This window comes from Malurus melanocephalus, unplaced genomic scaffold, assembly GCF_030028575.1.
Source record: "Malurus melanocephalus ecotype Western Australia unplaced genomic scaffold, MMel_1.1 scaffold_130, whole genome shotgun sequence".
NCBI classification, from domain to species: domain Eukaryota; kingdom Metazoa; phylum Chordata; class Aves; order Passeriformes; family Maluridae; genus Malurus; species Malurus melanocephalus.
The window spans coordinates 296529-314359 of NW_026623362.1; the positions used below are offsets into that span (position 1 = coordinate 296529).

General features: G+C 38.2%; 1 protein-coding gene across 3 annotated transcripts in view; it reads left to right on the forward strand.

Annotated features, from left to right (window-relative positions):
- Positions 1–17831, forward strand: part of PPP1R9A (protein phosphatase 1 regulatory subunit 9A) — a 131200-nt gene that overhangs the window by 73112 nt on the left and 40257 nt on the right. For all 3 annotated transcript variants that reach the window (XM_057370659.1, XM_057370660.1, XM_057370661.1), the window contains exons 5-6: positions 1230–1334; positions 15131–15266. In XM_057370659.1, coding sequence (XP_057226642.1) covers positions 1230–1334; positions 15131–15266 — 241 coding nt within the window. The remainder of the gene's footprint in view (positions 1–1229; positions 1335–15130; positions 15267–17831) is intronic.

Here is a 17831-nt window from a genome sequence, read left to right on the forward strand (position 1 = left end):
GAAATGCCTAATATGATTTTCAAAATAGGGATTTGTAGGCTGCCTTTTTCAAGGGAGATCCTGCCTAGAACACAGTGACATTCTGTGGTGTGAGGCTGCCAAAGAATAAATACTGTATTTCTTACTCATCAGTGAAATCCAGAGAACGGAAGATACTGCTTGAACACATGTAAAACTGCAAAGCATTTCCTCAGACTTGGCAGGAAAAGTAGTGCTCCAAGTCAAAATGTTTCAGCCCTCTGTTGAAGCCTCTGCTGTTCTTTGAAAAGGAATCTTATCACTGGTGCATCCTAARATGTTAAATGCATTAATTTAGGTATTTTCATATAATTTAAGTATGATTTTTTCATCATTTTTTTCTTGGTTGCTTTGTAAACTGTATAGTTTGGATCAATAGAATCCATGCAAGCACTTGAAAATTGCTCCCTTTGACTAGYTGGGGATGTGTTTGGTTTTTATTTAGAAACTGTTGGAGATCATGCATTTCTAAAGAATAGTGTAGCAGTCATCTTCCAGGGATTTGTAATCCAGATGAGTCCAGTGCCTGCTCTAGGGATTTTTTAGCATTTCTTACTTCAGATAAAAGCAGCATGGTTTTTATTCTGTCTTAACTTTTTCTGCATTAAATATCTATCATTGTAAATAGGTGTTTGGTTTCACAAAGAGAGCCCTCATTAAAACAGTCCAAGGTCTTATGATTGTGTGCAGCAAGATCACACTTACACTGGGAATTCATCTTTTTGGAACAAGTTAGATGAAATATCTTAAGAGAGTATGTCACAATTGGATCTGATACATAAGCTCTTTTCTCCACAGATGAGCAGGTTGTTTTAGTTAAATATTACATTTTTTTTCCATTAGCATGAAATGCCAGAGCTATGTCTTATGCTGTTTTCCAAGATTGGCTTAGGAAAGAATGATATAAGAGCTGTTCAAGTATCTCATTTAATTTAATTCATATGACAAATTGAAGAGATTGTGTTGCTGTATGTGTATGCAAGGAAAGGGGCTGGATAATTAATAGATGATATTAACTGTAATGGTAATTTTGAAACTGGATTTATGAAATGTCTGTGTGCAAGGAATGATTAATTTTTCATATTTATCTCAATCATTTTATGGCTGAGATGTGTTTAAAGTCAAACTAGAAAGATCTCTGTAAGCTGAGTTTTGCTGAAAATTCACAGAAATTATACAGTTATTTATGCAATTGTGTTTTTTTCTGAAAGGATCCAGGTGAATGACCAAATTGTGGAAGTTGATGGCATCAGTCTGGTTGGTGTTACACAAAATTTTGCTGCAACCGTTCTTAGAAACACCAAAGACAAAGTCAGGTGAGTATGTTAGAAGGGAAAAAGAGATTGTAATTTAATACTTAAGATTATCTGGCTTCCTTCAGAGGATTTTCAGTATGCCCAGGTAGAGTCAGGGGGTTTGGGGCTCTTTGCGTCTTCTCTCCTTTGATTCCAAAAGAGGGATCAAATATAGTATTGCATTTTGTTTTGGGTTAGCTTTTAAAAATATGACCACCAAGACGAGCTGAAATTGCATATAGTTGATGACTGTGCCCCTGATCACAAGTCAAGATGTCCGTGGCTGTTTGTATTAGTTGGAATGATGAAGGTCATGGGTRTTGGTCAGATGAAAACTGCTGCTGCCACTGATCACCTCCCTGCTCTTCCCATGGAGAGACTGGCCACATTCTCACTCCAGGGTTGGAGCAGGAGGAGTTGAGCACTCTGGTGCCTCAGATGCCAGCTYAGCACAGAAGAGGGGAGATTGTTGGACGTAGTAGTGGTAACAGCCACCAACTTGAGGAACGGAGCATCCCAGTATTAATTAACTGAGCTCCCAGCACCATCTGTGGGTTTCTCTCTGCTCCTATACTGCTATTCATTGAAAGGTGTCCCTGTAAAAATCGCTGTCCCTGWAAAATAATGAACAGTCTGGAAAATGTAACATACTGCAAATAAGCTTCTGAAGTAATGTGAGTGCAAAGCTGTAAAATGTCTGTAAATTAATAAGAACATTGTTTCCCTAGAARTGAACTCATTTGCCATTTAAAATCCTTTGCAGTGACATAGTTTTTCAATAGCTTGTTAATTTCARTAAAGAGTCAACTCCACAAAATAAATCCAAAAATATCTTTGGCATATTGTAAAAGCAGCAGCCATTCTGTAGTCACCTCTAGGTTCTCTTTAAAATCTTCTCTAGGGAATACAGCTGAATTCTTTAATTAATGAGTTCAGAGCTGACTTTTTTTGAACCATGACTAAACTATGGGTGGTAATATATGCAGACCCCCTCAAGTGGTGGGGCTAATATGTTGGCGTGTGCATTTCCACTGTAATTCCATAGCTGATCCTGCATAACATTGAGGAATAATGGTGGGATGTGGATTCTGCAAAGAATCTTGGGGGTGGTTGATCAGTGTTTTATTTGAAATAGGTTATTTAGGAAAAAGAATTATGAGAAACTGTAGTGTAATTACAGGAGAGTATATTTCTGTGTAACATTTACAGTTAAAGTTACACTATTACTATTTCTGGGAGGAGTGTGTGTTGTGAGTGTTCCTTCTGACTTAACTATGGAAATGAGTTCATACTTTATTAGGTTTTCTGCAGCAGGGACCTTCAAACATAAAATCCTTATGACAGAGAATAATGTGTTCCTGTGTTTTGGTACACAAAGCAAATGTTATGTGTATTTTGTGTTTGATGTTCTAGTTCAAAAGGAAAAAGGAAAAAAGAAAGCACTCACATAAAACATGTGTATTGTATACATTTGTAATCATCTTAGTTGGTATAATTATGACTGCATAAGTTACAGAATAGAATACTTGCTTCCATGGGAAAATAATGGAGGAAGGAAGAATCATAAAATGATTTTCACACAAAACTCCCACAATCTTCTCTCAGGAAATAAATTACCGTGAGACTGGTTACAATTTAGACCCTTGTCACAAARTAGGGGACTGAAAAAAGTATTTCTTCATTGTTGTTGAGCTCAAATTGTCAAGTATACTGTATATCCTGTGCACTGGGACCATTGGCTTCTGACAGGTCTCATTTATCAAAGAGATATTTGAGTTTCTACATTTTTCTTGGTATGATTAAGATATTGAATTTTCATGGAAAAAATGACCCAGTGTGCTAGTGTCAAAACTAGTAAAAAAAAACCCCAACTTAATAATAAATTTAAAATACTGTATGAGTTACAATATAAAATAATACTAAAATATTAATAATTCATATATAAATAGCATACCGTATGGTTAGCAGTGTCTTACTAATGTATATTTCTAATTAGAAGAAAAAAATGGATAGAATCTGTTGCAACTTCCTGAATTTTTTGTTTCATTTAAAACTTAATGGAAAAAAAAAAAAAACTCAGAAAGACTTATTTATGCATGCCAGTGGAGAAATGTGTGATTTTTTTTCCCCTGGTTTGTGCTAGGCTGGAAGTGAGACTTTACAAGGTGGCCAAGTCTTGTGTGACACAGCTTCTGGTCCAGTCCTGGATGATTGTGTTGCCTGATCCTCTGCATTGGTTTTAGTTACACAAAAAGAAAAACAGGTCCAGAAAGCTGTTTTTGGGGATGGATATTTCAGGATGCTTGACGTTTTGGCTTCAATGCAGGTTTAAACATTTGCTTGTAAAGAAAGTGAGAGCTAATATTGATGAAATTAGATACAAAAAGAAATTAAGTATTTTTAACTTCCTGACTGTTTTTCTTTTGATATGTGACAMAAGAGCTCTGGCTGCTGCTTGGTTTGTGGAGAGGATGGTTGGTTTCTGACAGATTCTCCTTCCTGCTGTATTACAGCTAGGATGGAGAATCCCTCATCCCCACCCTCTTTGGCAGACACTGACAACYTCTGCACTTGAACTGCTCCAGAACATTAGGGACAACATGGGAGGGTCTTCTGGGGCAAAATCCCTTTCTTGCTGCCAGCTGTCAGCTCCTACCTGTTGGTAGTGCAGGGAACAGTGCTACTGCCCTTGGAGCACCATTCCCATGGCAGCTGCCCTTGATGATCCGTGTCACGGAGGGAGTGGGCACAGTGGAAGAGGCTGCTGCTTTCTGAACCCCTCCTGCCATCCACAGGAATGTCCCAGCTGAGCCTCCAGTCTATATAGGCAGTGTACGAGCACACCTCACCTGATCCAAGGCAAGACAGCTTCACAAATCCCTCCCTCACAGGAGAAATCACATTCACACTTGCAGATCTGTTGTTCAGTAGTGTCAGCTTGATGGGGTTTGTAGAGCTGCTTTAATAAGCGTAGTTCTCTTTGTGATCACAGCATACAGAATTTGTGCCTTTCTTCTGCCCGGTGTCCTGTACACACAGAGTTTGTGTGCCTTTCACTGGTATCACTTCACRTTTGTATCCCACAGCATTGTGTGTATGAAGTCGTTTTGTCCTTAATCTAGTCCAAGTGCATGCTGGTTTTTATAACAGGGTTTATTATGTGAGATCAGTTGTAAAGAAAGGACATTCATGAATAGAATGACATTAAAGCCACTTCTTAATTCTTTGCAATAAATGTGGTCAATACCTCTTCAGAGAGCTTGCATAATACCAATACTTAGTGATTTATTTTTCTCCTTTGAGCCTTCTGAAYGCTTTGAATGATACTGACAGTGGAAGTYGTTGACCTAGAATAGATTTTTGCAWTTTTTTTCTRCCAGAAAAAATGTATCCAGACTGTCCRTAGCTGACACAGTAAAGAATGGGTGAAAATGAAGACATGGCTTTTTACCTTTTGAACTGTTCTAGATGAKGCTGAGAGGAGGGGAAAGAAGAACAAACATATGCATACACGATTATTTTATCCAGCAGAATCGTCATACCATAATTGAAGATCATTGGCTCAAGCAATTTGACTTTTTCAATGATAATAAATTAAATTATTCTTTCTTATAATGTTTTCTAGAAAGATAATCAGTACCCACCAGATGTACTYTGTAGCCTGTGAGGCAAAGAAAAGAGATGGAATTCTTTCATAATCCCAGCTGGCAATCAGCTTCTGTTTTTCAGGATGAGAATTAGTGCCCTYGTGACTCTAATCAGGCAAATACAACTATGAATGCTATTTCAACTGATGTAAATATCAAGTCTTCTTTATGATTTTGCACAACTATTTAGTTTACTGATACATTAGTGGATTTCAGAATTTGATTATATACAGGAGGGATTTGAAATGAGTGTTGTTTTCATTATTGTTGAGTGTTCCTCCTGCTCTAAGATTAATGGATCAGAGGGCAGTGCCACACTAATACCACTAATTGTTGTGTGCTTCTTTTGACCCCATTTGGGATGTAATCCATCAGCTTGAAGTTTGTGAGTGGTTCCTGCAGTCATGAAAGATAGGATAAGGAGACAGCTAGACAGTGGGAATCCTGTCCTGTCATGGAGTTTCTCCTGTGTTATTTTGCTTGCAGTCTCCCCGTGGGCTGTGATCTTGAATATCAGACGTGCAGTTTTTTGAAGCTGCTTGGGATATGTTGAGCCTTTGTGACCCCACTTTGTTCCCCTGTTCATCAGTGAAAGGGTGCTGGGAGACCCTGTGGTCTTCGCAAGAGAAAGCTCACTCAAGAAGTTGTTTGCCTCCAGGGAATGTTTTTTTTCTTGAATATACCCACAAGAGAAAAAATCTAGTTGTTTCATAGAGAAAACTTCATCCTTTTTTCATACTTACTGGATACAAAGAWTTGTGCTCACACAGTTCTGGGACGGGCATGGTCCTAGGAAAGGAGGATCTGATTTTGGGAAGACTTACTGCACTGATAAGTAGAAAGGTCTTGCATGAGAGAATCATCAGAAAATTCCAGTCTTTCATATGCTTCTTGTATGCTTTTAGCATTATTAATTTCCTCTGAAAGGTTTCTTTTAAGGAAATTCAGTATTTTACTGGGGAGGCAAATTTTAAATTCTGTGTCCTCCTTCCGTATCCTGTGGTATGAATGTGACTAAACATTTTCTCAGCTTTCCAAACTGTTGCTAGGCACTGAGYGGATGCTCTCATGGTGCTTTTTCAGTCAGTTCTTGATTTTTTTTAGGGAACCACACAGAACCTGTGCAAAACCTGTTTGGTTTATCATGACTTACCACTGTGAAAGTTTCTAATTGTGTTAATTTTAACCTGCCGATGAGTTTACCTGCTTTTGTTTATTTAAATCCTGTTGAAACACATCAAAATCTTTCCATCTTAAATAATTGGCCAATTTTGCTGTGTCTAATTAATCGTCTAGATCATTAAAGAGTATGTTCTAASAGCTATCCAGCCCTCTGGCTTTTCACAATTAACTATTCTCTGTTCTGAAAAAAAAAAAAAATTGCCACTTTTTGTTTTTTCTTATCTGAGCAGTTCTAATTCAAAGCAGGGTTCTGTCTCAACTCCCAAGTAGTTAATGTAATTTTTTTATCTCTTACTAAACTGAAAATATAACCTTTCAGGCAAGATTCTACTTTTATGTAGCTCTTACACAAGGAACAATTAAAGGATGAAAAGTAAAAATAATTGATTGTTCATTAACATCAACTTAAAATGTTATTTATTCCTTCCTCAGCTAATTCCTCACCCCATCTTGAGCTGATTTTTTTCTGAAAAATGCACTGTTTCCAAAACTAGTATTTGCATGCCTGCTGTTAATTTTGCTTGCCACCACAGCATCTGGAAAGGTAATTTTTACAGTCGTGTCTTTGCAAGAAYTAAGCCAGTGTAGGGGCCAGCTGAAGTCCACCTCAGGATCTCACCTGCAGCAGTATGCCTCGATGGGAATGCTGTTTGTTAACAGTGGACAGCACGGCTTTGTTGTGACTCCTTTGTCTAGGTAATAATCTTCTCTTCTCCCAGTGCACATGGCTGTGCAGATTTTCTTTTGCTCCTTCTTATTTTGCGTGCCTGTGCTCTTATCCTGTGAAACAGCTGAATCCTTTAAAATTCACAGCCTGTCTCCATCATGCAGATCCACATTGTGGCAGAGACAGGACTGCTAATTATTGGGTRATGAGACAGGACCCAAACCAAAAGATACCAAACTCCATATCTGACTCAAAACGCTGGGTTAAGTTATCTGTTTTCTGGCTGGGAGTTGTGGTTTTGTTCTTCCCTTCCTTGTCTGTTTCTTTTTCCTTGAATCCAAGTGCTGGAGCTGAGGAGATAAAAAGAGGAGGATAAAAAAGCCCTTTGCTCTGCARTGTTGATTGCTGAGCTGGGACTTCATGCTGGGCTGCTTCAGAAGCCACGTGTGCCTGGTGCACTTTCTGCTTCTTTGATAAACCTGAATTGTGGATCCYGCAGAAACTAAATGTGTGGTGCTGTTTGCCAAAATAGTGTGAATTTCTCCTGTTTAATCCTCTGTGGTGGATTAAAGATTCCATAATATAAGCTGTTTTCTTTCTGGTCTCTGCAAAGAACTCCTRCAGGCGCTGGTAATTGTTCTGTAACACTACCAGGAGTAGTGTGCTGAACATGAAAAATTACTCAAGAGTACTCTGACCCCTTAGCACGGGTGAGATAAGAGTGCATTCATCCCTGCTTAGCTGGTTTGTATTCCTTGGCTGTGCCTGTTGCAGTAGACAGGCTGTGCCTTGCACTGTTCTTCGTGCTGAGTCCAGCTGGCACCAGAGTGGTCAGTGCTCCTACCCTTAAGGAGTTGTACCTTTCTGGGCTTGATGGCCACATCCAAACTATTCATTGGAAACATCCAAACTGACTCCTAGCCTTTGCTAACTCCTGCACTGTGTCAATATTCTTTAGTAGAATATTAGTTAAYTTGGGTCAAACTGTTTCAAAGAATGTTTTAGTGATGTAATACGATTTTAATATGATGATCAGTTACTAGTACTTGGAAACATTCCCTGGCACTGTGTAATTTACTGGCATAAACATAGCCCCTGTGTCCTGAGTTCTTGCTAATTTGAATTTTATGGCAAGTTTTTTCTCAAAATGTTTGCACATTTGGACAGGAAATTATATGTTTGAGTGTGAAATTATATAGAGAAATCTTCATTTGAGTATTTTGTCTGAATTAGAAAATGTTTTTCTAGGTATTGGAGCATGGCTTTTAAAATTAAGTGTAACATGAATGAGTAAGATTCAGTGGGACTGGATTTCATTAGGAGCAGCTTTCCTTTTCTCAGAAAAAGGAACAACTTGACAGGCTTTGAATCACTTCATCMTCAAGCTGGTTGGATCTAGCATAAACCCCTAAGCCTGCAACTGAAATATCATAATATATGTTTATTTAGCTAATTTATTTATTTACTCCTACATCCAAGATGCTATGCTTTGGAAGCTTCCACAGAGTTTTGGTGCACCTTGATTAATGGGATACAACATTGCAATAGCTGGGCAGAAAAACCTGCAGAATTATTCATCCTTACAGGATAACTCACCAAACTACACGGATGGTGCTCTAGGAGCATTTAGCTGGGTTGTGCTGTGAGGATGGTCTGTCTTGCCTGGAATCTGGATTCATGTAATCATCCAGATTAAGGGCATGGGCTGAACTCAGGAGCTTACTTGTGATCCATCTGTATTTTCTTCCTGGATTTCTTCCTCATGGATGCCAGCATGGGTGAACATAAGGGAAGACAGATCTCACCTTAAAAACCAATCAGGTTTTTTTAAAACATGCCCTGCTAGCCATGTTGTACCTTTTAACAGAGGTGAACTGCCTTCAGGTATGTTAAAGCATGGATTTACAAATGTGTTTCTTTGAACTGGCCATTCCCATAGGAATCATGTGGTGCTATTAAAAATGCTGATTAAATTATCACCCTGTATTCAAGGAAACCTTTTAAGCAAGCATTTTATTGGAATACTGTCAAGCTGTCTGGAAAGAGATGGAATTGATTCTTTAACGTGCACTCTCAGAAGAACAGAGCAATGGAAGGACCAGAGTCTGGAGAGGTGCCAAATATTGAATCCCTTGGCTAATTTTGAAGTACTCTTGAGTAAAGCTGATGTGTCAGTGAGGCCCTAGACTAGAATTGATTTCTGTGGGAATAATTAATCTGAGTGCATTAATATTACTGTGTGGGTTTTTTACATGACTTCTTCRTCTGACTCAATATCAACTTAGTGTTGATAGTAGCATGGTTTATTAGGGGCTCATATCWGAGATGCTCTAGAGTCTGCTGAGGCTTTTCTGATGTTTCATCTGTGACTTTGCTGCTCCTGCACCAGCACTGTTGATACTATTGTTTGTCCAGAAGGCCAGCCACATCCTGGGGTAGCATCAAAAGCGGAATGGCCATCTGGATGAGGGAGGTGATTCTGCCCCTCTTCTCTGCCMTTGTGAGACCCCACCTGCAGTGCTCCMTCCAGCTYTGGGGTCCTCAGCACAAGAAAGACACAGACYTGGTGCTGTGGGTCCAGAGGAGGCCACAAAGATGATCAGAGRGCTGGAGGATCTCTCCTGGAGACAAGTTGGGAGTGCCTGGAGAAGCAAAAACTCTGGGGAGACTTTATAGTACCTTCCATTACTGAAAAGGTGCTCTGTAAAAAATAGGTAGAGTGACTTTTTACACAGACAAATAGTGGTAGGACAAGGGGGAATGGTTTTAAACTAAAAGAGGAGCGATTTGGATTGCATGTTAGGAAGTTCCTTACTCACACGGTAGGGAGGCACTGGAACAGGTTTCTCCGATAATTTGTGAATGCCTCATCCCTGAAACTGTTCAAGGCCAGGTTGAATGGGGCCGTGAACAACCTGATTTAATGGAAGATGTCCCTGCTCATGGCATGGTCCCTTCTACCCAAAGTGATAAGTTGGAGTTCTGCTGTCTGTGTTTRAACTCAGGGTACGTTGCTCCATCCTGGGTCTTGCGGCAAGGATGGAGACTGCAGAACAATTTCACAGCAGTTCATCTTACTGGAAACTCTCTCTCCAGGGTCCTTGGAAGCTCTTCCCCAAAGTTTGCTCGTTTGCACTGGCTTCACATAGCCAGCATCCTGCACTAGATATTACACAGGTTGCCCTTTTAGATATTTCTTATTTGACCTTTAATAATTTCACTCAGTCACTGCCCCTTTCATGCACTGATGGTTGTCACTTCATTGTGTTACTTTGGGTGCTGATCTCCAAGCAGAGTTCTTCACTTGTTTGTTAGGTGTGTGTCACTTATCCCCTAATTCCAAGCAAACTTTTTTAATTTCCCTCTCCCAGTCGCCTTGGTTCCAWCTGGCAGGTTTCGAGATTGTTGTGCAGGTGCTTGTCTCTGGTGCAAGGGCAGGCTGGGTGCATTTACTGCCATAAGGCTGAAGGGCAKTGTTGGCAAGTTTGCACATGAGGTAGAGAGGCTAACACAGGCTGCAGTCATGGGATCTTCAGGAAGATCAGGGTCCTACAGCCTGCAGGAATGGCTGACAGAAWCCTTATCAGAGAAGGGCTCATGTGAGTCTCGCATTTGAAGCAAGCAAATCCCTGTGCAGCACTGTGAGCTAGAGAGCAGATGTGCAGGCAACATCCTGGAAAGAGGTGGAAAGAACATCTTCAGTCTAAAGAAAAGAGTGGGATGTCAGGCATCTTACTGCTCTCTCAACTACCTTCCATGAGGTAGAATGGGCAAACCCAGATTCTTTGTACTCTCAGTAGAGAGACAGAATAACAGAAAATTGACAGAAGTTGCAGCAAGGGTGATTCTGATCAAGGCCATGACGAAGTTGGCCTTCTTTTGAAATCAGGGGCTTAGGTTGGACCAGTTTCCTTCCAACTGAAATTATTCAATGATACAAAGAGTGTTCATGAGTTTCAGATTATTTAATATCAAAAAGTGTAAAGGAACCTCATAGATGGTGAATTCCTTATGTGCAGTCAGTGACTTCTGCATTTGAGAGAGGTTGATCTTGTTCATTAAAATCACAACAGTTCCAGCTTGTGCTGCTGTGACTAAACTGCTTTCTTAACAGGGTTCACACCCCTTTTAGCACTTTGGGTTAATTATGTGGCTGTTAACGTAATGGAAGCAGCCAGAGTAGGTAATTGAAGACATCTTGAAATAAATGAGATAAATGGTAGCAGAAGCAGCTTCAGCCTAATGCTCAGAGGAAAATATTTTTTAAAATCATAGAATGGTTTGAGTTAGAAGAGATCCTAAAGATCATCTAGTTCCAACCCCGCTGCTGTGGTCAGGGGCACGTTCCACTAGAACAGGTTACTCAAAGCCCCATTCATCCTGGCCTTGAACAGTTCCAGGCATGAGGCATTTAACTGCAAAACTCCCTGAATGTATTTTACTGTACATTTTTACGGACCGAACTTTTAGGAAAGGTTAGAAGAAAAGATTTTGTATCCTGTTACAGAAAAACTCCCATTCTTTCTTAGAATGTGTTTGCTGTATTCTTACTTGATTTTTGTTGAATTTAAGGAAASCATGCTAATGTATTTTTAACTGAGCACTTAATGCCTGAAGTGTTTTCAGGAGAAATCATTAACTCATGTCACTAAAAGTCTGTGCTGTAGAACTTCTCTTTTGCATCGCAGATTTGGTACCTTCACACATTTTTTTAGTACCAAAGTTACTTTCAAAGTGGAAATATTTTGTAATATAATCAATTTTCATAATAATATTCCTGGTTTGATTAAAAAATCAGTAAGTTATTGCAAGGATCACAGGTCTGCAGATCCTCATTTAATAAAAGCTGGAAATATGCAGAAAGCTGTGTGTCAGGTGTGCTGTAAAATATTCAAATCATGGATTGAATGAGATGTAGGAGTTGCTGCCAATTTTGGTAAAATGCTTTTCTTAACCACCACTACTGTAATTATTTTTCAATTTTTCAAGATATGTCATTCTTTTAGATATTCTAAAATCCAAGACAGARACAAATATTAATCATATTTCTAGCTCTGTCCCTGCTCATTTTAACTACAACCACATAGGATATTTCACAGCTGGTAATTCAGCTAAATTGCATGTAACTCTTGAGTATCAAGGGCAGTTCATGCCCTGCCTCTCTCCTCCTCCTTCATTCTTTTCTGCAGACTTAAAAAAAAATCAGTAATGATCTGAGATTTAGTGCAGTGATGGCTGTATCACAGATTTGCTGGGGTTTATTTTGCTTTTGCTGGCTTTGATAATTAAGGGGAATATTATTTTGATGTGATTTAATGGCTGTAAAATGCTCATTTGTCTCATATCAAAAAACATAACCAGCTTCTTAAATATATTATTGCTGATAGAATTTATAGTTCTTTCTTATAATGCTTCTRGCCCTTGAGACTAATTAATCAAGTCTGAAATGCAAGTGCTTAATTTTGTTAAGCCAGAGTGATTTGAAATATATAATTATCCATTTTGTTGAAGTGTCCATATTATGGTTCAGTCACAGCCTTATGTCTCTTTCTCATATTTAAACACCAGATTATGATAGTTCTTGTATTTAAAGCCATTCTATGAATAAATAGCTAATTCATGCCTAGAGTTTTAATAACTCCCCATGCTTTATGATTTTCTAAGTAATTTTTATTCACCTYTCTTTAAATTGTAGCTTTGTAATTCATGGTTTATCTCAATTACAAGTTAAGTATAATTATATTCATCATAGTATTTTTAAGGTCATGGAACGTAACATGACAAAAAGTTTGGTGTASTTTGTAAAAGCTGTAATTGCTGGGAAGACATTATTCTATTTGACAAATTTACAATTCTTTATCTAGAACTGACATAAATTGTAGGTTGAATGCTTCTAAATTATTCTGAAACATTTTGGATATGTCTCACTCCAAAGCTATAAATTGTAGGAAGATTGAACATTACTTATATATTTCTATTTTGGMAAACATTTGCTTTAAAGTTTGTCATTGCTTGGAGGCTTTTCTTCATGTATCATCTAACAGCTTTAGGTATCACTGAGTAACTTTATTCTGACATGTGATTCAAGCCTTGAAAATCACATCATTGTAAACTGTAAGTGGCTTTGGCATGAGAAGAAAAATTYAGTTAATAAGGTTTCATATTTTTACATCCTACCTAATCTTGTTTGTCTGTATGAAAATATTATCGYATTACAGTCTAATGTGTCAAAACCCACTTCTAAATAATGAGGAATTAYCAGATTTCAGATCCATTAGATGTTGTCTATTCTAAATTTTCAGTGTTCAAAAACGATTGTATGAAGTATTTTGAGTCTTGTAATTTCTAAGGAAGGTCAATTACCAGGCAGAGGGCCAGAGGGAATATAATATTTGCATCATTTTGTGTGGTTTCATAACTTTACACATTGAGGGTCTCCCTCATGTGTTTCCAAATGTGCTCTCTCTGCTATGTGTAAATGATATACTCCTGCATAATGTTGCTTAAAATGTTTGTTTAAAATAGAAGGGGTTTTCTCCYATGTTTACTTTTGTTTTTACATTGGAGGAGATACATAGCAAATATAGATTAAATCCTTTTCTTACTTCATGCAGTAATTTCAAAAGTTCATTGTTCTTCCCAATTCAGTCTGAAAACATGACTGGTTTAGTCTTTGTAATACTTGGCTCTAAAATCAAAATTTAGAGGAAACAGGATCTGTTTRTGAGTCAGTATGCAGAACAGATGAAGTGTAGGGGCCATGAAGAAACATTCTTTTTCTTTCAGCCCAAAGTCTTTATCATTACTGAGAACTAATGTCATATTTCGTAATAGTGGGATATGAGTGCCAGACTGTGGTCTGTTTTGATCAGGATTAAAATTCTGGTGTTCTTGCCTTGATTTTGTTCTAGTTTCTGCTCTGTTTGCTACTGATGTTTTTAAGACATTGTTCTACAAATTATTTTCAGAGTATTTGTGTCATTATTTCAAATGGAGTCACTCATTCTCACCTTTCTTACCCCTTTGAAAGTAATTACTTACTTGGATATTTTGATGATGTTGAAATAATCTCCAAATTGCACTCCTTTCTGTAGTGCCTGACTTCTTCATAGAATCTGAAAAATTGTTTGGCATAGGAAATGGATCCAGGGTCATCCACTCACGGGAAGTTGGCTTACGCATGGATGACAAATGCCAAGGGCTTTTAACAGTGATGGGCAGTACTAATGAAAAGAATTTTCATACATGGGATATAATGCACATTTCTGCTTCTCATTCAAATGATAAATTAAATTCATCAATTGAGCCAAATGTTGTGGAAACAAATAATTTACTATATTCAGTATCTCAGTGTCACCTTAYTGTGCTTTTCAGCTCTGCATAATAGTTCTTTCATCTGTAATTACCTAATTATCTTTCTAGCCTTCTAAGAAAATTATTCTTCAGCTTGACATYTTTAAACTGTGCTTTTGTTCAGTAGTTCACAGTGTATTGGTACTATGTAATGGGTGTTTATGATTAGTTCTGTAGATAGCAACATACTTAATTATGGTTATGCCACTGTGCTGAAAAAAGGAAGTGTTACAGTCCAAACCAATTCTGAGTTCTAGTTGCTGAAAGCAAGACTGAGAARCATTTTTGTAAGTCTCAACCAAGAAAGAGGCACTTCCCTTGTCTTTTGTTAAGCCAAGGAAGTGTGCTCCCAGTGTTCGGCAGTAGCTAACMGTGGAGAAAACGTTCCTTAGCAACAGAAGTTCATGAAATAAAAGGAAGATTTAAATGCAGCTTAAAATTAAGGAAATAGCATCTGTCCAATTTTAAAATGTAGAAATAGATCCTGTTTTATAGACCGGAGGAAGACAAATCTAAAAGCTCAGAAAGAGAAGGTACCTTCTAAATCAGGGTGGAAAGGAGTTGTTACTCTGATGCATGTTCCTTTCACTGTAAGGTGCCATAAGTGCACCTGTGCTGTTATTCTGCATCTATAACAGTCTGGTCTTCTGTAGCCTTCTGGAAAATACATGGCTCTGAAGGGAATGGAAGTAAATKACACTTTACTGGAACTCAGAGTGTGGAACTTGGAGTGAAGGCTTTTAATGGTCACTTCTATTTTCCCCCTCCTGTCAGGGGAGCAGACCTATCATGGTCTGATCACTCCTCCTACACAGTGCCCTTGTGACAAATCTCATTCACAGAACACATTTGAAACAATCACAACTGCGTATCTTTGGAGAAAAGGCCACCCCCCATACTAGAATGGATAAAACCCTAGAATCTTAGTAAACMGTTGAGTAATATTTTTTCACTGATGTTTTCTATAGGTTTGTAATTGGACGAGAAAAACCGGGACAAGTGAGTGAGGTTGCGCAGCTGATCAGCCAAACTCTAGAGCAAGAACGCCGCCAGAGAGAGCTGCTGGAGCAGCATTATGCACAGTATGATGCAGATGATGATGAGGTAACAGACTGTCCAATGTTKCACTATTTGGTGTTTTTTAATGTTCTGTTTTCTATTCCTAATTCCTTCTTTTTACTTGTCACTCAGAGGTCAACCTCTGGCCCTTTCCATTACCTGTTGATTTTTACAGATTTTGATGATGAATCTTATTTGAAGAACAAATTTATTGAAAAACTTTTCATCATGGATTTAAAGTATTTGTTTTGTTCCAGAAGAGCAAGTATCAAGTTGGTTGATGCTTCTGTAATYATTGCTCTTCCTTGAAAGCATATATCTTTCTGAAATAAGGGAATAAAGTTTGTTTGGTGGTGCATTGAAACAGYAAAGTTTTGTGAAAACTGGTAAAAGTTGCCTACTAACTTTTAGAGGGGTTGAGGAAGTTCCGTTTTTTCCTAAAAGAACTGATGTTCTTCTTAAGTCAGAATGTTTTCTGAACATTCTGGGTAAGACCCCTCCTTCCACACACTGGGATTTTGTTTCTGTGTGAACAGCTTTTTCACAGGAAGAGAATTAGCCTACCTTGTCTGAAGTGTATAATCATGTTTACATTAGTGCCTGCTATTCAAATACAAAGGTTTTGGAAGTAACAACTCTGTGCAGTAAAATTTCCATAATTTCTTTCCATTCTCATAAAATTCCTAGTAYGCCTAAATACCAAGATATTTGGAAAGATTACTTTTGAGAGCTTTTTCAGAGACATAACTGTCTGTGTTACTCCCTAAATTAGCTGCTGGGTTTTGTAACAAACTGCTTCCATACAGCCCAAGCAYACTGCCATCATTTCACATCATCTTGAATAATATTATTTGAAATGCTAGACTGTGTGTATTTGTGTGTTTTCATCCTGGGCCAGTTTTGTTTTCTTTGTGTAAGGCAACAGTAGCTAAGGGGAGATAGAGAAGAGAATACGTGATATGCATTCATTTGAGTTGAGTTTTTCTTTTTTAAAAAAATTACTCTTGACATAAAATCTGGATATACAAGATTTTGAAACTCACTTTTAAGGTAGCAATATGTCAGAACAATCAGARGTTTCCCAACAGACTAAGTAAAAATCCTGTCTAGCCCCAGTATYGCTTTCACTTACTTTAATTTTCACTGATACTAAGAATAAAAATAATATGTTTTGGAATTAATCCTAYCACAGAGTCTTAAGTAACTCATATAATAAGAGCTGTAGTCGTCCACATGCACATATATGTGTGCCTGTGCGAGCCTAGGAAGGACCAAAGAATCCATCCTCTGTTCCCTTCTCAAACTATAGAAACATGCAAGTCTTCTAACATCTGTTTAGTCTAGAATTAAGTTCAAGAGAAGTTTCTTGAAGGAATTCTTATTRCAATCTCTTCAAAAACAAAGTGGAGACAACTAGCCTTTGGGAACAGAGGCTTGTCTCAGCTCATCCCAGCATGCTGTAGATGTCAGGGTTCTAAACTTTCAGTGCCACCTTATAGTGAGCATAGTCTGGTAGCTCTCATATAGGCAAGAGAGGTGTATCCTGAATTCCTGATGCTCAAACGTTTCTCACTGTGTACTTGCACGTAGAGGAATGTGTTGCTGAAGGCAGACCTGCACGAGYGTTTGCTGCATTACGCCTTTTATCTGTGGGGCATATCCACCTGCAAAAAATCTCAAATGTTTGTGCTTTTTGCCTTCATGCCTCACACTGGTGACATTACTCAAGATCAGGCAATAAAGAAAATGTTGTTAAACCCATATTGGTCAATACTTACCCTGGTAGTACTTCATGCTTCAGTAGGGATTGTTGCTGTGAAGGTGCTGATGATGACACTGTCRTGCTGATGGCTGTGCAAATGTTTCTCAGTGCTGTATTGAAAGAGGACAGGGACAAGTAGGTATCAGGTACTTCTTGTGATGTGTCTCGTTCTTGCAATTTGGTGGTTACGAACCCTTAAGTCCCGTTCGCTGATTATATTTTTTTTCACTAAAAATATTAAATTCACGAAGTGTTTTCTGTTGGTAGTGCTTTTGGATCATAGAGAGAAAATAAAATTGTGCAATTTTATCCCAGATTTTTCCCAAATTAAGAGGGTCAAAGATATCTTTTCTTGTTCTAGCACCACACTGAGGATAGTGGCCRCCTCTGAGACCATGACAGGTGATTTTTGGCCATTAGCATTTGCAGTGCAAAGGAGACTTTKGTGTTACATGTGAGGAGAGGAGGAAGAAAGGAAAAGACAGCTATGAGGGGAGATCCAGATGATCTATTCTGGAAGGAAAAGGAATTAGGCCTGAGAAAAAGTGCAGTACTTCAGTTCTTAAAAATTACATTGGCATCATTGAAGGTCATACCCATTACCTGCTTGATGCTGTGTATGTATTTGGGGTGTGKGTGGTAAATATTTTTAGAATAAATGCTGGTGTTTAGTTACTAAGGTATGCAATGTAGCATGTTCCGTTTCTTAATTAAGAGACTTAGCAGAAACTGGTGTTATTGGATACCTGCAGTAATCCTGAATGTTACTATTTTTTTGGTCACTTGACCATGCCATCCAAGTTTACTCACATAACTTGCACCATACCCCAGCAACTGACACGATGTAA